Here is a 20,609-nt window from a genome sequence, read left to right as displayed (position 1 = left end):
AACTGTTAAAGTTCAGCCATGTCAGGGTGTTTTTCTCTCTGTAATTTGTATTTTATTGGTATTCTAGTGGTGGATGGTAGCCCTGCTGGGCTCAGAAAAGGGATCAACAGATGATGGATGAAGGAAATGATTTAAGGGGACTCATGGGCAGGCCAATGCAGGACAGAAAAACAGCAGCTCTCTTATTTATTCTACTCTTTGTGGGAAAGAGCCATAGAGGCTCTCCTGAGAGGAGACCACAATGTAATATAACATGTTTACTGTTGGTAACAAGGACTAATGAGTTATAGTACAGAGTTCTACTGCAAGCACATTCTAAATGAGACCGAAAGTTAGAATGCTGAGTTATAATTCTATGAGGCTGTGCTGCTGTGTCTGAGGATAGTTTAATATAAACACTGACAACTTAAACAACTGAGCTGGATTGATTTGCTTATTCTGCTACCATCACACCCAGCACCAGAGGAAAGGACAATCAAAGTGATTTTTTTCTGACTTTTTAATGGCACAGGACACTGTTATGAAGGTTACTATAAACAAAAAAAATGCTTATTCACTGTGTAAATGAGGACTTGGTTCAGTCGATACGTAGCCTATTATTTATCAGAATGGCAAAGTATTAAATCTTGCAATCTGTGGTCAAACAGTCCGAGGCCTAAGTCAGTTATTAGTGCAAGACAAAGTCACTAACATCATGGCGGTGCAGCTCAGGGGACATTACATACTTGACACTGGCAAAATACCCAATATTTTTAGCCACCTAAAAGCTGGAAGACCATATGCCAGTATGACTGTAGTACCATGCACTGGTGGAAGCATCTCTTCGCTAGACTGGAAAACTCTCCAGGAGTTCCTGTTTGGGTTTATCCACCCAGAGGTCATCTGGAAAACGGTGAACCAGGCCAAAGGAGTGGTGGTCGTGGAGGAGATGGGAGAGGAGGCATAGTGGTGGCTGCTGTGGTTACTAGCTTGGTGGTAGCATCGATGCTAGTACCCATTTCATCACTGTAATCTACAAACCTGCTAGCGGTAGCTGATTGTTGGAGCGTTGCTGCACCAGCTGAGTGACCATCCACATTAGGTCACAACCAAAATTATCGTTATCAATATATATATATATATATATGTATGAAATGATTATTACAATAATGATGATTTGTCCAGATTCCTGGATGGGCGGGTCTGGCCTCCCTGGGCCCACCCATAACGCAGGGTCTGGCTCCAATCAGAAACATCACACATCCATAAAACACACTGAACATGCAGAGTGACTCTAATGAGCCTCACTGTTGGCTGCCAGGATCACAATGCATTTTTTCTTACAGTGGTTGACAGGTCATGCTGTCTGCTAATGAACTCGCCGGAGAAAGTTGAAAACTGAACAGTGCATCGTACATATATAAGTTTTCCTACCAATGAAGTAAAAGAAAAAGGAAGCTGGCAACCTCCTGAGAGCTAATGTGGAGAAATCACAGCGTGCAGCTAAGAAGCCACTTGCTGTTAATGCATCTCAGCTTTAAGAGTTTCAGAGCTCAGGGGAGAGCATGCAGACCTTTCACTGCAGGAGTAAATACATGGAGCATCGTCTTAGAGTGCACAGATGTCTAAGGCAGTGCTAAACAGCTTGTGGGTCTGACCAAAGGACATGGAGACAAATGGGCTGAAAGCAACATATTGATTGCACCAACCTGCTCCAATTGTTTCATTATTGCCTTCAGAGTAATTTGAAAGGTGCTATAAATCATATTTTACTTTACACACTGTGCCTTCATATCAGCTTCTTCCTCTTTGATGAAAACCTGACTTGGCATCTTCTTTTTTTCTTCATTTTATTCTTTCATTTTATATTGTGGTTATGCATTTTGGAAATCTTTACACAAAGTCTTGGAAGTGTCATGTGCCTTAAAGCAGAATTTTATTAGTTCACAGTGAGGATTATAGTGTCTCAGAGTGGCCTCTAAGGCGGCTTGTTCACCTTGACAAGAATGAAATCATGAGCTAATGAGACACACTCAGTGCTTCTCACAGCAGCGGTGTGTGTGTGTCTGCCGCAGTCATCTCGGGAGTGAGATTAAGGATGTTCCAAAGAAATCGCCTGAGTAGCAGGACAATGGTATTATTAGATCATTATTATTAAAGCCTTTTCACAGCCATGTCTTATTCCAGAAGGTGTTTAAAAAGACAGGCGTCATGTGCTTTTTAAGGATGACTTGTGGCGTCTTGACCCATTAGACCTTTGTCGGAGAGCTGCACTAAGGAAAAGAGGGAACTCTTGAAGCAATGGTTGGTTTCATTCTCTACACACTGAATCATATTTGCATTTACATGTCGTCTACATTCATTTGATACGTGGCAAATCAGCCAGAAGGAAATCAAGCTGAAGAACTCATTGGACCAAGTAACCAGGGATTCTTATGCTGCTACAGTTGCACTGTTTTAGGAGTAATTGCCATCTAAAATTGTAAGAAATAGCAGTAGAAACGTCTACATAGCACACAACGTGGAACTACCATTTGCTCTGCGCCCAGAGACAGAGGCCTCGCAGCTCTCGGGCCCCAAATCAGATAAGTGTCACCGTGCATTGGGTTGAAAATCCATACTTATAGGAGTTATTTTAGTGACACTGGGCCCTTTGTTTCTCTGTAATAACTATGCAGCTCTGACAACAGGCCACTGTTTCAGCCAATATTAGCATGCAGATTCTCTGGTGTAGTGCTACACCATTTCTGCCAGTACAGTGTGTATATTGTTCCGGAGGCAGGAATGCACTGGATGTCCTCTGCTGTGGGAGCTGCTGGCTAACTGAACGGATAGCTGTCAAAGTGGACGTTCGAGACGCGGCTGTAAAGTCATCTCAGTGGAACTCGAACATGCTGAAACGTGCATTGGGTTTACACGGTTGCACAGGGGCCGATTCTGCTGCAGAGGTGGTGCAGCCTTAAAATGTCCAGCAGCTTTCTGTGTGTTTCAGTGTCATTTTAAAGAAGCTTATCCTGTGCGAACCCCCTGTTAATAGTGTTACTGTATTAATCAAGAAACATTTTGCAAGCACTCTATTGCACTGTCCTCTAGTCAGATCATGGGAATTGTGAGACACTGCTGCAACATTATTATTATTATGCACCCAAGAAAGCAGCTGGTGGTGACACTGACCTCAGAGACAAAACAGTGCTCATGAATTCACTTCACACATTTCTCACATTTCTCTCTTTTCCTGTTGAGCAGGTAAAGTTCATTCAAGTTCAGCTGTGAAACGCTCGCTCTGCTGGTCTCAGGAAGGGCACGGTCTCGTCAAAAAGGCCCTTTGTTGCTGTGGTTTGTTGTGTGCCATGCAGGCCCGAGCCCATAGATGACCCTTGTTGTTTCTGCGCAGGCCTGGGTGAGGCAGATGCGAACCAGAACAATGGCTGCATCTCGGAGAAGCCGGCGGTGACTGACTCCACGGGCGCTGAGGGCCCCCGCCAGCCCTGGCCCCCCGCCAGCACAGCTGACCCTGACGCCGCCACACCACGCCCCCACCTGGTCCGCCTCTTCTCCCGAGATGCCCCGGGCCGAGAGGACAACACCTTCAAAGACCGACCCTCCGAATCGGACGAGCTGCAGACCATCCAGGAGCACAGCGGAGCGGCGTCAGACTGCGGGTCGGAGAACCCCGAACAGGACCTAGAATAGGCTAGCTTTTTTTTTTTCCCTCCCTCCCTCTCTTTTCTCTTTTCCCTCCTCTGTCTTTCGGTCTCTCATTTAAGAGAGCGACAAGAACCCCACATTTGACAAACACGAACAAACTACCAACCACTACTACAACCATGGCATCTGCAAGCAGCTCTGCACAGGCCGCCTTCGGGCTGGGCCGCAGGAAGAAGAACCCCGGCCTCCTGGATCAGATTGGAAAGTTCTTTGGAGGGGACAAGAAGAGGAAGGGCAAGGTGAGGAAGAGGGAGAGTCGAGGTGAAAACTCGACCCTTCTCACGTATCTCAGTTCATTCTGCTGATTCACTCCCAGAAGCTTCTGATTTAACATCTGTATTTGTCGTATAGATTTGTGTTGGTTTTACTGTTGTTTTTGTGGCGGAACCAAAGTCTGACATTGTCCTATGATCATAGGTTACGGGTCATCGCCGGATAATGACTTTGGGTGGGGTTTGTTGTATTTTAAGTTTTTATTTCAAAGAGGCTGTGATTTTGAATCATGTAAGGGAGTGTCTCTAGATTCCGTTTTTTCTTTTTATTTGAAGGGTACTGACATTTAGTAGCATTTCTCTCCTCAATAAAACTTAATATATCCGTTGTAGATGTGGATTTGCTGGAATTGTTCAGTCGTCGCTGCCGTTATGCAGTTTGATCAGAACATTTGTCAAACTGGAGTTCAGAACAGCCATGTTTCAGTTCAGGTACTTCCCTAAATGACGATGACGATGGTAGTGGTAATGTGAGAGATGGGGAGAGTCGTGCCCATTATCATTTAGATGTAATATTGGTACGTGATTTTGGATTTTGTAGAGGCATTAGGCATTCTGCAGAGAGTCCACGCGGCTTCCTTGTGGAGAGTTAAGCCCCTTTGATTTCTCCGTCTCTGGGGTCATTTTGAAACATCTGTGATAAGTCAGCCACGAGGAGGTACTTCACTACTGTTCGCACAGCACAGCAGTCTGCTAAGTCACTTTCAAACTCAATGATGCTATGTTACAAATGATCAAGGATATATAAGATGTATGTTAAGATGTAATTACATATTTTAGAGTTAGAGCATATTATCAGCCCTTGTTTGGGAATATATAGTCTGCATTCTATAAAGTGGGCTTGTCTTATCTTGCAGGCAAGTGATTATGAGGTATTGGAGCCTGCATTGCTTTTAATTACTTGTGCCCCAGTGTTGTCAGGGTACCGTCATTTTGACCGTTGCATAAAGGGCCTGCTTAGACAGAAAAACACACACATTATGCTTGGCACTGCTGCCTCGGCTGTTGTGAACCAGACTGCAGCTCTGTTGGTTCCAGCCCTTCTCGCTCTGTGGGCCACGTGCTCAGTGATGCCCTCTGCAGGTGGTGATGAAGTGGAGCTCACAGCAGCCCTGAGCACGCATTCAAATCATGGTCATCCTGACAACACTACTGCAACATGCTGCAGCTACATCCCAAAGCCTCTTGAAAGTGCTTTCAGAGAGAGGAAGTGGAACTGTTGCTGTTGATGTTCCACCGCGTGTCATGCGGACTCATTTTGACGGCTCTTTTAAAAAGTGGACTTTGCTGATATTGGTTTGAATGGAGAGCTGTGGTGCAGTGATTAAATCCTATGGGCAGCAAAAAAAATAAATAAATCTGGCTGTAAGCTTTTTTGTGCCCAGCTAACCCTGCAGAGCGCCAGTCAGAGTGTTTTGGCAGGGTAATTGCAAAGAAATCACTCAGCAGCATGGAAATATGCATTTCCCCCCCACGCCTTATGTCAACTCTGAAAAGGTGTTCAGTGTCGGATTCAGGATAAAACGACTTTATACACACTGTATGCTATAAATCTTTGCTTTAGCCTGTTGTCAGCTATTGTTTCGCTTTTGTAAGATGTTGAAATGTTCAGGGAAAATGTCAACAGAACAAATTGTGACGCTTTCATTCAACATTAGTGACTACTTTTCTGCAGCGTTTGTTTCATTTATTCTTCATGTCATAAAGTAAGTTGTCCATTGCTCTCTGTTTTAATGACAGGTTTGCTAAAACAAAGTGATAGAAGTATATATTTATGTATTCACCAAGGGTTTGCCTTCAAACAATGAGCGTTCACATCTCAAGTGAATGACGGACAGGTTCGCCCCACCTCTGTTGCCTCAAGCAAAAAAAAAAAAAAATCAACCTGCACTAACTTTCTGCTGCAAACACATATTTCTCAGAGAGTTCATCATAAATTTTTTGCTTAATTTCCGATCTGCTCTGCCTGTCGATGTGCACAGATTCTCCACAGATGTTCTCTAATGCAGACTTTGACCTCTAGGCTGCAGTGTTAGAGGAGGAACGTGTTTCTGTTCAATCTTGATTATGCATGCTTGAGTAATTCTTCAGTTGTTTTAATATTTGGCAGGTGTGGAGCCATTTACAACCTGATTCCCTGTGCTTTTTGTGTTTTATGTGTCGGATTTATTTGCATAATTGTCATTCCAAGCCTGAGCTCGGGCTTTTAGAAAGTATTAAGACAGTGCGCGAGACATGTTTCAGAAGTTGTGAGACGACGCCAAAAACGACTAACTCCAGTCTCAGGACATGAAACAACGGCAGGAAATCTGCATTTGAATGCTAACAGGTTTTTGATCATTTCAAATTACCACGATAATGATGTGTTAATTGGAGAGAAAATTAAGTTTGCGTGAGCTTTAGCTATTCAAGCAGAAATGAAGAGAATATTTTGAAGTCTTAATTTGCATATTATTTTGCTGAGTGGCAGATAGAATCGGTGATATAATGCAACAAACGAGTAATTACTGTATGAATCAGGCTTTTGAGTCTAAACCAAAACTCTTGTGATACTGTACTCTAACCCCAGTGTCTTGGATGAGGAGGGGCTGTCAGCGGCCCCCTCACATCAGTTTGCTCACCTCAGGTTCACGTGTCTTTGACCCAGTCGGAGAGTTTGTTTGAACCAGCAGTGGATCGGGGCTCGTCCCTGATTTGTAACGCCTTCGACTTTGCAGTGGATACTTGTTAAGCGTTTGTATCTGTTGTGAAGTGCTGTGACCTGTTCCTAACCTGTTCCTGTTCTCAGCTTTTTGAATTATGGCTTGATTAAAACTCTTTAACAACACCCTCGGCGCTCTCTTTGTTTTGTTTTAATTCATGTTTGTGTCTCCCTTTTTCGGTTTGTGTTGTGAAAGTGAGAGAAATCTCTGCTAACAACCAGTAACAGCCAGCCACTCTGATTTGTCTTTGCACCAATTTTAAGGTGATATTTTCAGTTTGGCCCATTGGAGAAAAGTTCACTTTTGGCATTTATTCACTGAGCTCATGCTTGTCTGCTCTCTCCGACTAAAACTGTCGACGAATGAATATATTCTAGAGTTGAGTCAACCAATCACACAAACAGTTATCTGAGGAGTTTTAATGGGAAGCAGAGCTGCTGTTTACCTCCGCTCTGATAGTAATGGGTGACTGGCTTGACTTGTTTATATGAGCCGAAAGATGAAATGGCGAGAAGCAAAAATATAACACCTCTCAGGAAAACAGCAGAGCTTTGCACTCAGCACAAGCTGATTGTTCTTGCTTCCTGAAATTCATTCAATTAGACTCAGATCGGAGAGAAGTTTGAGTCATTTAAAGCCGGCCTAAAGACTTTGCATTCACAAAAGCAGCAGCGTGTTGATGAGGATTACGTCTCCAACAGCAGGACTCAGAGTTCAGCTCAGAAACTCAGCCGCCACATTTCACTTTCTATTCAATATGTAAAAATGTGTGTTTATATTCATCCTTTGGTGAGACGGACTGAGGAACAAGGACAGACCGGCACTGTGGCTCAGGAAATTACTGCACAATGAAAGTGAACCCTGCCTAGGACAGACGTGCATTTTAATTGAGTTTTGAATACAAGCTGCAAATGATTGATGTAGAAGTGACAGAAAGGCCTGCTTTAACTGTCACACATGGAAGAAGAGTGTAGGCTCGGAGCAACACAAATTTAAAGTGCAAATACTGCTCAAGCGTGTCGTTTTTAGGATTAGGTTATGTGCTACACTGCAAATGCGTTTGACCTAATAAAGCTTAATGGACTGTAAGAACATTATTTGAGGAAAGGGTGACTAAAGAGAAAGGTAAGGCCCTCAACACCATTATTGTATGTATATTTTTTGGATCTTTTCCTTGACTCACTCATTCACACACACATTTCAGCATCTTGCCCAAGGACACTTGGACATGCAGACTGGGGGAGCCGGGCATCGAACCGCCGACTTTCTGATTAGTGGATGAGCTGCTCCACTTCCTGAGCCACAGGTTCATTCATGGACAAATAAAACCACTTCGCTACAATATCTCAGGGACTCCATGGCCGTGTAGTCCAGTTTGAACCTTAACTTGTTAGACTGCTGCGTGTCGGCCAGATTGATTGACCCTGCTCTCCCTCTTTTCGTGGATAAGAAAAAAAACAAGATTTATTGTTCTCTTTGAGGAAGGACTAATTGCGAAAAAATGAATGAAAATGTGAAGGAGTGCTGGCTCCTCTTGCTCAGCACTGCAGGGTAGATACCCTATTTCTAGAAAATGAGCTGCAGATATCTCAGCGCAGCTCTTGTTAAATGTTAAACACAAGTCTCCGAGATGTTCACTGTGAAGTGAGCGATGCTAGTTAGAAGGATTAAGTATTTTTTATGTGGATCCATGAGGATAATGGTGAAGAAACTGATTCTTAACAATGAATCCCCCAAGCCTCCTCCTCTGCAGGATGAATTATTGAGCATCATCAATAATGATGCAGGTTTGTGGCCAGGCTGTGACCTCTCACCTCAGAGGAGGCAGATCTCATTATTAACCTGCACTTTGTGATAAACTACATGCTGCGAATACTTTGTGCCTCAATCTGTGCTCTGAATCCTGATTTCTCACTTTCTTCCATCATATCAGCCAACTCGTATTATGTGTGTTTGAATGAAGCGCACTCTGTGTGTGTGTGTGTGTGTGTGTGTGTGTGTGTGTGTGAGTGTGTGTGTGTGTGTGTGTGTGTGTGTGTGTGTGTGTGTGTTTGTGTGACAGCAGGGACACCTGAGAGCTGCTCTTGTTGTTTTGTATTTAATAAATGAGAAGAACAGTTTAATAGTTTGGGAAATAGTCAAGCTGCTGTAGCCAGGAGATGCTTATCTTAGCTTAGCATAAAGACTGGAAACAGAGAAATGGCTAACTAACACATTTTGGTTGAATGGAAAAGGAATAGCTCAACAGCTATTGGATGGATTGACTTGAAATTTTATGCATTCATGTTTCCACACAGGATGAATCGCATCACTGGCTTTTCATGATCAAAAACCTGCAAAACTAATGACATACTAATTAGAAAATGTCACCATTATACCTGCTAGCATCATCATTGCAAGCATGGTGCCATACTAGCATTAGCATTTAGCTCGAAGCACCACTGTGCATATGTAGGCCAAAGCCCAAAGGAGAGACACTAGCATGGCCGTAGACTCCTAGCCTTGTTTTACCTTTGCACAGGGCCAGGCTAGCTGTTTCCCCCTGCTTCCACTCTTCATTCAAAGCTAAGCTAACCCTTCTGTGGCTTTATATTTATTGGGCAGTTATGAGAGACAGGTGTCACAATACACAAACTGTTTGCATAGTCTATTTGAAGTGCACACAAATTGTGTGTGTGTGTGTGTGTGTGCATATGTGTCACCCCCCCCCCCCCCCCGACACACACACACACACACACACACACACACACACACACACACCTGATCCCCTTGCTCTTCAAACATCAAACAGGGATCAATGATTATGACCTCCTGCTTGTCAAATATGCTGCTGAAACGAGAGTTTGACAAGAAGTGAGAAGAGCTGAGCAGCAGCATCAACATTTACCCCAAAACAGCTTTTAATTTAGGAGAAACTAACAGCTCAGACTTGGCAGAAAGCCTCAGCATCACTGCTGAAGATTTGAAAGTTTGAAATCATCATTGACATCGTGCCAGCAGCTAATGGAAACCCCAAATTAAATATGTGTAATATTCACTTGACATTCGCAGATGCAGATGAATTTTTTTTTTTAAATCTCATTATGCACTTTTTTTAGCTTTAAAATGGAAGAATAAAGACAGAAAAAGTGTTTCAAAAGAGAGAGGAGCTGAGAAGAAACACTGATGAAACTCACTTCAAAGGGACAACTGGCTGAAATTGAAACCGTACCAGCAGAATCCATACGGCGTTATTTGATCTCCTATTTCCCCTCTCATCTCTTCCTCTTCCCTTCTCCTTTCCCCAAACAAAGCTGCGACAGCAGCCACAGAGGTTGCTCTATTTTCTCCTGTCCCTTTCATTTCTGCCACCATTTCCCATCATTTACATCATGACAGACACAGACATGCACACACACAGAGAGAGACACACTCTTATACAAGAGGACATCATTAAGGGGTCAGTGCTGAAGCACTGGGGCAGCTGCAGAGCTGGAATACACGTAGTGACATCAGCAACAGAGAGGCTAGATTTACTCATATTCAAATAGCCAAAATAGTCATTTTCATCGAGGCTGTAAATTTGCTTTTTTTTCTGAAACAAAATTCCCTTTATGTAAGAGATAATTGTCTGTCTACATGTCCATTTAGATGGATTGTGCTCAAGGTGGGGACCTTTTTTCTTTCTCTTTTATATTTCCTACTCTGTATTGATATAATTGTTGGGTGGTCCATTTTCACGAAACCCATAAAAGACAGTAAAGGTGACGTATAATTTGTCACAGCATGTCTATCATATTGCATAAATGGTGGCGGCAGTGAGAGTTTTACCCCCTTTTCGGTTGCTTGAAGCTTCTCTGATGTGAGATAATGGATGTGAATCATCAACAGTGAGCCCTCCCCTTCCATCCAACACATACACACACACCCATATAAGCACACATACATCCTCCCCTTCCATTAACGGGGTCAGGGGAAGGGATGAATGAGATAACATTAACTGAAAAGACTGAACACACTGAGTGGGTGGAAGTGAGGTTGTTCTCCCTCGTGGGCTGCAGGTTGTTGATGGTGTTCGATATATGAAGAATTATACTTTTCACCTTTAATGTGTCTGTGTTGTCTGCATGAGTTAACACAGGGTTGTTGTTTTTTTGTTTTTTTAATGCAGCAGTGTTTTACTCAGGCTTAAATTAAACACTCGTGTCGACACTCTTTGTAAAGTCTGACTTGGAAGAACTTGGCTGCATTGATTTGTACTTTGAGTTGCTAATTGAACTTCTTTGTTAAGATCAAGCCATTGACAAGAGAATACGGACATCTTCAACCGCTCATTTGTGCCATTTTAATCTGTTCTTAATGATTCACGGCCATTGGGTTAACGAGGTGGGAGGGGTCTGCGACGTGAGGCTGCTATTAATGTTCCTGATTGAATGAATACCTGTGAGCAGATGGAGCTTTTTCACTGAGAAGAGTGCAAAGAACTGATCATGAAAATATATTCACATTCAGGCTTTCTGCATCCCTGCAGCCTCTTCTTACAATATGGCTTCTATTTTACAGAGTAAAAAAGTTTATCACTAGAGGCCATACATGTGGTGAAAACTGCCTGTTTTCACTGGAAAACTCACACTAAAACTCATACTTAGTGCCGGAAAGCAACCCAATACATACACAGTGTATACAGTAAATGTGTCCTTTTAATTTAATTTACATGTACCCTATGAATTTAAAGTAAAAGATTTGCATATTGTAGCATTATGTGATTCAGGTATTAAATCACCATCTGTGCCAACACGAGCGTCCACTGTCTGGAGTGAATAGTCGGCCACATGCATTATGTATAATGGAAATACTTTAAAACCAACACATTCATTCAAAATTCAGATTAAGTTATTATTCATATTTCCGGAAAGTAACCTTGTTTATGCATGGATTAGGAGCTGCCGCCGTGTGCCAGCAGCCAACACCTTTGGCAACATGAGTGTTTTTTGTAAACTGACAGCACTTCCACTGAAAGTTGAATTGTTTTGTAATTTTGCTGTATTTGTTCGCATCGTTCAGAGGTGAGTAGGACATTTTACCCACATCTGTGTGCTGTTTGAAGCATTCGTTCATGTATCCCAGAGGAGGGTTTTAAACAGTGTTGTCTCCTTGGTTGCTTTACTTCAACAGATAAACTATTCATCTCACATTTATTATTAAAGATTTTTGAGACAGTTCCTGTAAAAACTGTATTTCAGGGTCCAGTGATTTCTGCACACATTTATTTAACATGTAGGTCTTTTGTACCTTCCTTTCCTTTCCTTTCCTTTCCTTTCCTTTCCTTTCCTTTCCTTTCCTTTCCTCTTTTCCCTCCCAGGGATCTTTCCGAGGTGCTCTCTCTCCAGGCCCTCAGAAAGCCTCTGCGACTTCCCCACGTAAGCGTGGAGCAGAAAACGCTGTGGTCCATTTCTTCCGCACGATCGTGAGTAACAGAAATAACACACCACACCTCTGAAGCATCTCGGGATAGGAGTCTGCGTCAGCAGTGTTCCCAGCATCCCCGTTTCTTCCACTGTTTGTCTCTTTGCGCCTCTGTTCTCTTTTCTTGTCTCTCACAAACTCTGTCAAATCTCTTTACTTTCTCTGATTAACCCCTCTTCAGGTGTCCCCCGCCCCTCCCAAGTCTAGGGTGAGTCTGCTTTATGTTGTTCCTTCTGAAGCTCAAATTTACACTCACACAGGAGACAAATACAGTAGACCAATAAAATCTTTTTTTGTCCTAAAGTTGAGGCTTGAGCTGGTTTTTTAAAGATCATCAATACCATATTAGGTATTAGGCCTTTAATTTGAAACCCATTCACTGCAAATCTGCAAACATAAAATCTGCACAAAAACATCAAAATTTGGATAAAGTGGGACAAATGCACAGAAACATACAAGTTGAAGCGTGTAAGCAGAATACTTGAACCCAGTGAAGTTCAATCTGTGGTGGACTGGTGGTGTGTTTTTCCCATTCTTTCTATATGCTGCATGTCTCTGGCTTGTTGCTGCTGAATGTCACTAAATTTGTGCTCTTCTCAATGTGAGCGTTGGCCTTGCTCCTCTCTTATTTCCCCCACATATCTGCTCCCGTCCCTCTGTTCCTCATCTGCTCCTGCCCCCCTGTGACCCTGTGACTTTCCCCCCCCTGGACGGACCCTCCTCTCCTTCCCATCCTGCCTTTGCGCTGAGTAAGACACACATTTCTATTTGTCCCCGCTTCCTTTTACCTCTTGTCCTTGTCTCTTTTGTGTTTCTCTACACGTCCAGTGGAGAGGACTAGCAGCCAAGATAGGCCTGGTAGGTGGTTTTAAAAACTGCAAAAGCATCACAGGTATCATGCCTAATTAAACCGAGGGGGCCGTTGAGGTCATCATCTAAAACAGCCTTCCAGAGTGAGGCGTGTGGCTGTATTTCCATTTAGTCTCCATCAACCACTTTAGCCGCCGTAATCTGTCCACACATCAATGATAACGCCCTCATTTCCTTTCCGACTTAAGTCCATTCTCAAACAGCTTTGCAGCCTGACTTATCCATATCATGTGCGTATATTGTACATCCATGATAACACAGGCATTATTCTGCTCTTCACCGTCCTTGTTTCAGTTCAAAAAGTCCTCTGTGGCTGGCTGTGGTGAGGCCGCCTTCTGCTTCATTTGGCAACGTTATCAGCACTTAATTTAAGGTCCTCACGCATGTGCACGAGTGTGTGTGTCTGTGTGTTTGTGTGTGTGCTGTTTCTGAATCATGAAGCAGCAGAGAGGTTGTTGGTTGTAAAAGATAAAATGACTCAGACAAAGGAGACCTGTCCTGAGGGACTGTATGAAAATGATTTGGGTGGGACGGGAGGTCAAAAAAGGAGGAGCGTATCATTTTGGTTGAAGGCAGGACAGTCTGACAGCAGGCGATGATCTGCAGGAGAGCATCTTTTGCTTTTTTTCTTCTCCTGAATCTTACATCTCCACATAAATACTTTCAACTCAGAGATCATTTCACTTGGTCCACGGTTCACAGTGGAACACAATTATACTTTAAAAGTAAGCAAAACCGGATAGAGCCGTGATCGATACCCAGTTTCCTGCAGTATTTGGGTGTAGAGCACACCCTGAAGATAGATCCTGTGTCTTGCTCTTATTTTCTCTTCTCTCTTTACTCTCTGAAATTTTCATACCCTCCACTGAATTGAAAATGAACCTGGGGTTCCGTGTGGAAAGGTCAGCCAATCCCCTGACAAATACCTCTGAGACACACTGACTCCTTTCCTCCCTCTGCCAGGGCGACCAGAAGTCACACTCCACCAAAGCTAAGAAGACCAGCGCAGGGGATGGCAAAGGCACCCTGACTAGGATCTTCAAAATGGTAAGAAAACCGGACACTTTCCCAGTTATTTCCCTGCGGCTTCGCTCCACTTTCTCTTTCCTGGAAGTGAAATCCCATAGAAAATTAAATATGTCCCTAATCACTGTCTCGCCCCTGTTTTTGTTTTTTTCTGCCTCAGTGATGATATCTACAGCAGAGTGAGTAACTGATTCGTGATGGAGGGATACTTGAGTTTAACTTGCTCCACATTTGTTTGATATGCTTAGAAGACATCCTAATCTCATTACTACTGCAGCAGCAGCAGCAGAATACTAAGAGGCTTTTAAAGACACGATTGATCATTGTGCATACTACGTGCTTTATGCCAGTGCTGAAGATGGTAGATCCAGCTCGAAAGGGTCCAGCAGGGCTTTAGCTAACACACAGTACCTGTTCTCCAGGGAAGGACTGGTTGCTTATGCTCAATAATATAACAATATTATTATGCAATATTATCAATCACTTGCCAAGCACGACGAGCTCCTGCAGGTCCTCCGGAGGACTCACTGTGAAAAAATAAAAAACTGATCATTAGGCACACAGTGTACAGTATCTGAAAAAGCTATTATTCCCTGGCCAGTAATGTTGAAATCAAACTCTGAATGTTTAAACTTACTACATATAACTGGAATAGGGATGATGCAAAGCTAATATTCAATCTGAACAGTGGTTGTGTCACCAGCATATAACATATAGGATATAACAGGGAACGCAGGGAAAAGGCATAAGACAACTGAAAATCCATCAAGGCTGACATGTTTCACATGCTTCATTAGTGGATGTCACTTATTTATTAATATGAATAGTTAATATAAGATTAAAAGGTATTGTTATTGTCGCTTCCTAGAATTAATAGTGTGTAGTAAAACATTTACTACATGATTGTACACATGTACATACAAATCATTTGTAAATGTTTATTATTCCTTGCTATTGATTTATGAATGACCTAATATATAATACTTAAATCTGCTATAATTAATAGTGTTATTGATGTGGAAGAGGTCACGTTTTAGCATCTTTCAGCTCGTTCTTTTGGTTTTCTGGCCCACAGCTTCATGGTATAGGTTCAGTCACACTGATCGGATCAGTATTGTTTGCAGCAGGCTGAGCTTTCTGCAGTAAAGCTCTGATAAACCCATTCGCGACCTGTCCAGCATCAAATGACAGACGAATGCAGTGAATAGCTGGTGACATACTGAAGCATTTAGCTGCTAAAGACATAGATATTTCCAAAAATGGTGAAAACAACAGAGTGAAAAGCAGAATAAATGTTGCACTTCATCAAGTGTCAAGAGACAAGACTTCAAACTAACTGTAGTATTTCTCTAGTAGGCAATGTTACACAGCTCTAATATGTCGGAGATGTGTTTAAAAGCGTGTATCAACCGTTATCATACAGACAGGTTTAAAACTTTTTCTGAATGTGCTTGAACTGCTGAAGACATACCATCATACAATCCCAGCTGTTCAAACGTTCTAATATTTATTTGCAGTTTATATAGCATGTATTAACTGTTTATGGGCTGCTTAGGAATTCTTTATATGAGGTAAAGTAAAATGTTTTCCTGTTCCTTTTATTTAAGCTTGTCTGCACTGAAGGAGTTAGCTGTTGTTGGCTACATGCTAACGTCACAGGCACTACTAACGCTGGCTTGTACTCTATCTGTTAGCAAAACCTGTGTAAAAACTGGGACTTCTGTGAGCACGTCAAAGTGTAATCACAAAGCTAGATGGTGAAATAATGGGTTACTGTGTGTGAGAGAGACCTTTGAATCATTGAGGTTTTGGTCAAAAATGAATTCCACGACAGACTTTTTCTCGCAGTGGCTCTAACAGGCTGAAGCTGCAGGGGAAATCGTCCGTCTTCTTGACTAAAAGCTTCCAAACATGAAATGTCAAAAGCACTGAGAGCACAGATGGAAGCTCTGACTCTGTGCTCCCGGTGTGACTGAGTGAATTCAATCCAGTACTGTGTAACAGTCACCCAACTTTTCAGCTTCATCATATTCATCCGCGCTTACTTCACTTCCGACTGCTGCATTCACAAACGCTTGACTTTCCAATTTCCAGGGAAGTTCCTTATTAGTTTTCTTTTCATTTGTCATGAAGAGGAGTGGCGACTTTCATGCTCTGTCAGTTTGTAATTAGCCAGCCTCTCTCACTTTACCTTAGAGTAGTTGGTGTAGCAATTACAGAGGGTGGAAAAGAAACCCCAAATTTCCCCAGGGCTGCATCCTCATCTGCAGTGGCTAAATTGTTGTCACTAAGCTACAACAAATGGCTCTGGAGATGACAAACTTCCGCGATGCTCGTTTCACATCTTTACGATGTGGCTGATTAGTGTTGACTCGGCGCCATCGCCCTCTCACTTCCTTTTCTTCCACACATAAACAGCCTCCGCAGTCTCAAACGGGAAAGAGAATAAAGCCACGTTAACTTTTAATTAACGTTTCACACTTTGTCTCTTTTCATTTTCTGCTTTCTTATTCAGATTTAAATTTCAGCACCGTCGCTGAACATTGAGTTTTTTTTCCGTTTCATGACAGATAATGAATTTCAATTGAAATAGCTGTAAGAATAGATTAGAACAAAGGCCTCAGTTCCCAGCTGTGGTTCTATGAGGAGTAAAAAGCTTCTCACAATATGGATTATCTTCTTGAGCAATCCATAAAGATTTGCCTCATTTGTATAATCTTCCTGCCTTTTCAGAATCCTCTGTTCTTCCCACTTTTTGATATGAGTGCGATGGAAAAGGTCCACTGTAGTCTCAGAGACGGCTCTGTGATAAACACAGGATGTGTAATTGGAAACTTTGGGGGGGAAACACAAATGGAAAAGTTCAGGCTTTTGCTTCTGAAAGGATGAAATGCCTGAAAACCACAAAGGAAACACATTTGCAGGATCTGTGAAGTAATATGTAATGACCTGTGATCCGTGGTTAAGATGCAACCCATTTCCTGTCACAGTAGGACACAAACAAACTAAATAATGACGTCCTGTGTGCGACATCGGCCTGTGTGGAAGCACGTTTCCAGGAAAGCATAAGGATGATAAAAAATAAAAATACTCACAGTGAGACAAAATTCAGATACTTTGGCTTCATTTTGTTGAAGTCTGACTTAGTATCATATGAGTTGTACTTAGATTGTCCTCACATATTGTCAGAATTTTGAATTAGCATCACATTATTTTGACTTACTATGAGTATTTTGTATCTTTGTCATTCCTGAGATTTCATTTATTTCTTTGTGTGTGTGTGTGTGTGTGTGTGTGTGTGTGTGTGTGTGTGTGTCTGTCTGTCTGTCTGTCTGTCTGTCTGTTCTCTTGGCTTCCATAACTGTGCGTCATGAAAATGGCCCACAAACATACTAACCTGCTTATTTCTCACATTAAAGGACTACTCTGGCGTTCCAAACGTTGAGCCCTGGTTTGGAACCTTTTGGAACTTCTTGCGTGATCAAAGACTGATGAAATATGTTCTCTGTTCTTCCCAAAAACCTTTAAGAGTTGTATATTTAACACAGTACAAGACAAGTAAGCCAGACAGCTAATGCGTCTAAATTGTTGATGAGTCATAATGGCCGCCGCCAATGGTGAAGACAAAAATGTAGCTGTGAGAAGTTATTGCCTACAATTAGCTTTTACTTAACGCGCCTCCTGCTTAAGTGTTGTCAGGGCCCTCAGAGCAAGCCGTCTGCTGAGGTGAACGCTCTCGCTGAGTGAAGCGACCACTGGGCCGGACTCCAAAACCATCAGAGTCGTCCTTTAGTGCTGAACCGGACCCGACGCTCTGCCACCCCCGCGTATTCATCTGATCTGTGTTGTCTGTTTTGCAGGGGAGCAGGAGTGCTTCTCCAGCTAAACGCTGAGGTCCCTTTCGACGACCCCATCCAACAGCACGAGGGCGGATGTTCAAGAACGCGGGACTAATGTGGGGAAAAAGAGGAAGAAAATGAGGAAATCTTGTCGCCCCATAAACTCACCTTCCCCTCCACCTCTGATAACACTCTAACGTACGCTAAATCCCTCATCCCCTTATGACCCTCCCCACCCCTTTGGCTGGTAGATAGCGACACAATCTGTTGCCCCCCACCCCTCCCCTGCATGCTTTGTGCTGAGTCTGTGCAGTCATTATCACTGGTGTGAACTGTTTGCTGAAGCCGCTCACATGTGCAGCCTGAATGACCCCTGACCCCCCCCCCGCCATGGCTCTCTACACCCCTGCCTGAGTTTCTCTGGACGTCTTCGACCGTTTCTCTAACAAAAAGGGCGGCTAAACCGAAGCAGACCCGGAGCAGTTGAAGGTTACGGCCGGTGCAAGTCCGACTGACTTGACCGTCATTGCCGCTTGCTGACCGGAGGAAAAGGCCGGGTTGCTTCTGTTTTAGAAAGAGCGGTTTTCTGTCTCGTCACACTGTCTTCGTCAGCCCCTCAAACCTTTTCTGTGTGCTCAAACACAGCTCTGTTTGAGCTCTGTTCGTGATAGAATTAACAGATTTGACATGATCGTGAGAGCCATTTGGTCCCAGCGTGTTTTCATTCAACCCCCGTGTCTCAGCTGTAGTTAAGTGTCCCGTCCTGAATGTGATGTTGCTCTGTGTTTGTCGTTCGGGCCTAAGGCTGGCTGTGAATTTCGTCATACAAAAGTTAATTTCTAAACCTTCTAAATCAATTTTATGCAATAGCCATTGAAAAATAAAGTCGATAAATTAGCCACTTCTAATGCATCGTTCCTTCTCAGTCTATGAGGATATGGCATTCACTAATGTTCTTCTCCACATATAAAACTTAATTATTTGCTCTGTTTTCCACCTTTACAAACTATCAGACTCTGGATCTGAAGTGTGTTTCAGACCACGCCTCCTTGCTTTAGTGCAGTCTAGGCCTCTTCCTCCTTCGTCTTCTCTGTTTCTCTCTGAAGCACAGCACGCCTTCACGAAACCCCTCGCTCAACAAGTGCCTCCCCTCCTCACTACCAAACCAATGTGCTGCCTTTTCCTTCTCGTGGATGACTTAAAAACACAAACACAATTTCAAAAAGGTGCTCTGTGACTAACTCCGTGCAAGTTTTCTGGGTCAGTGGAGGAAAAGCTCAGCACTACCACTTGTGCTGTTCAAAACACCCACCTTCCAAATGCGTCAAAAACAAAAAAAAGCAGGTGTGTGATCTTCAGCGGTCATCTCTCCCACTGTCTGTGCGTGCTTGAGCCTCATGAATGCCGTGTGGTGTTTCTCTGGATGGATCCTGTGGATGAATGTAAAGATCCTCTTCATTATTGTATGTGTAATAAAACATGACCAGCCCCTTAACTGAGAATAAAAAATAAAAATGACAAAACCACCTCTACTCTCTGCCTCCCGTGTGTTTTTGTGGAGAGCGGCACATAGCTGCTTTCATGAAGCCAGGGCTCGTGACTCATTTGGTGATCATTGTTCTTGCCGAGCTTTCCGAGCTACTCGTGTGTGGAGCCGAGAGAGCGCGATTAAGGCTCAAGTGCAATCAAGCAGACAATATGCATTTTCATGAAGTGATAGAAGCACAAAGGCTGGCTGTGGCGCTGAAAATATGAATGAAAGACAAAATTTTAATTCAGAGAAAACAGTGGAAATTGTTTCATTACTTACACAACATCAGAGGCAATGCAAACGCCAGCCATGGACCACCTGTGTGAATTCTACTTTGAACCTGGACTCAAGCACACCAGCATGTCTTTGCTAAATCAGCACAGTGAGGCACATTTAAAGACTGATTCGATAGATTGTTTGGGTGACCAAATACAAATTCAGGAAATGTGAATTTGATGCCGCTCCCGTTTGTCCATTCTGTATGTAGTGACAGCCAGGGGAATCAGGCCATTAGCTTAGCTTAGCTTTCCATAGTGACAAGAAGCAGAGGGGGAACGCTAGCCTGACTCATCCACCTACCACACACTCTGAACATCACTAACACGTTTTGTTGGTTTAATCCGGGTACAAACTGAAGCGTCTGCAGGCATTCAGGCTAAAAACAGGCCCACGAGCAGCTCAGTGTGAAGACTTACCGCACACAGCAAGTCAGTTTCTAACAGTGAGACAGAATGTTAGAACTCTGGAAGGTTATCACTGAGCGAGGCTTGAAAATGAAAAGTTATTTACAGCCAGGCTAGCTGTTACCCCTTCCTTCCAGTCTTTATGCTAAGCTAAGCTAATCACCTCCTGGTCATTTTCTCATTAACAAACAAATCTATTTATATTTTCTCACCAGACGTATCATCAAGGTTCTACAGACTTGTTGGATGCATTGCACATTTTTACATCCATGTTCACGAGCTTGCAGCCTTCTTGCCTTTGTAGACGCACTGTTGTGCTTCTTTGTGAGATGCTACCACCAACTGTCGATGAGTGCAACAGCTGAGGCCAGTGGCAGGAACGTGTTTGAGGCACAGACGGTAAATAAAGTGGACGTCAGGTCTTATAAGTGAAGAGAGAAGAAGGTGAATGAGTGCATTTTACATAATGTAAGGCTACTCCTTCATTAAAGGAAACACTACATCTTTGTCTGTCAGACACAGTAATGCAGTCATTAAAAAGACACGCAGGCTTA

The 20,609-nt window shown here is 43.0% G+C and overlaps 2 protein-coding genes across 7 annotated transcripts in view; both read left to right on the top strand.

The window, feature by feature from the left end:
• The window catches only part of LOC143324826 (myelin basic protein-like), a 38,561-nt gene extending 34,889 nt beyond the window's left edge, over positions 1-3,672 (top strand). Inside the window, exon 4 of the mRNA XM_076737579.1 lies at positions 3,374-3,672. Coding sequence (XP_076593694.1) covers positions 3,374-3,672 — 299 coding nt within the window. The remainder of the gene's footprint in view (positions 1-3,373) is intronic.
• On the top strand, positions 3,374-19,373 carry LOC143324827 (myelin basic protein-like). Of its 6 annotated transcripts, XM_076737584.1 has the most exons (7): positions 3,374-3,926; positions 12,003-12,107; positions 12,288-12,314; positions 12,935-12,964; positions 13,940-14,023; positions 14,163-14,181; positions 17,863-19,373. In XM_076737584.1, the coding sequence occupies exons 1-6, from the start codon at positions 3,807-3,809 to the stop codon at positions 14,163-14,165; spliced, it is 369 nt and encodes a 122-aa protein (XP_076593699.1). In that variant the 5' UTR covers positions 3,374-3,806; the 3' UTR covers positions 14,166-14,181; positions 17,863-19,373. The 6 variants fall into 6 exon arrangements, with proteins under 6 accessions (XP_076593699.1, XP_076593696.1, XP_076593695.1 ...); XM_076737581.1 differs by lacking the exon at positions 14,163-14,181 and having other exon boundaries at positions 3,562-3,926; XM_076737580.1 differs by lacking the exon at positions 14,163-14,181 and having other exon boundaries at positions 3,562-3,926; positions 13,940-14,047; positions 17,868-19,373.
• The last annotated feature ends 1,236 nt before the right edge of the window (positions 19,374-20,609 follow it).

Source organism: Chaetodon auriga, chromosome 8 (assembly GCF_051107435.1).
Source record: "Chaetodon auriga isolate fChaAug3 chromosome 8, fChaAug3.hap1, whole genome shotgun sequence".
In the NCBI taxonomy this organism is placed as follows: domain Eukaryota; kingdom Metazoa; phylum Chordata; class Actinopteri; order Chaetodontiformes; family Chaetodontidae; genus Chaetodon; species Chaetodon auriga.
Note: the sequence above shows the minus strand (reverse complement) of the source record. Positions and strands in the feature narration are given on the sequence as shown.

Bases quoted from the DNA above. Each gene is read 5' to 3' on its own strand.
- LOC143324827 (XM_076737580.1), top strand. From the start codon at position 3,807: ATGGCATCTGCAAGCAGCTCTGCACAGGCCGCCTTCGGGCTGGGCCGC. The intron at 12,108-12,287 runs GTGAGTAACAGA...ACCCCTCTTCAG, and splicing joins TCCATTTCTTCCGCACGATC to GTGTCCCCCGCCCCTCCCAA. The intron at 12,965-13,939 runs GTAGGTGGTTTT...TCCCTCTGCCAG, and splicing joins TAGCAGCCAAGATAGGCCTG to GGCGACCAGAAGTCACACTC.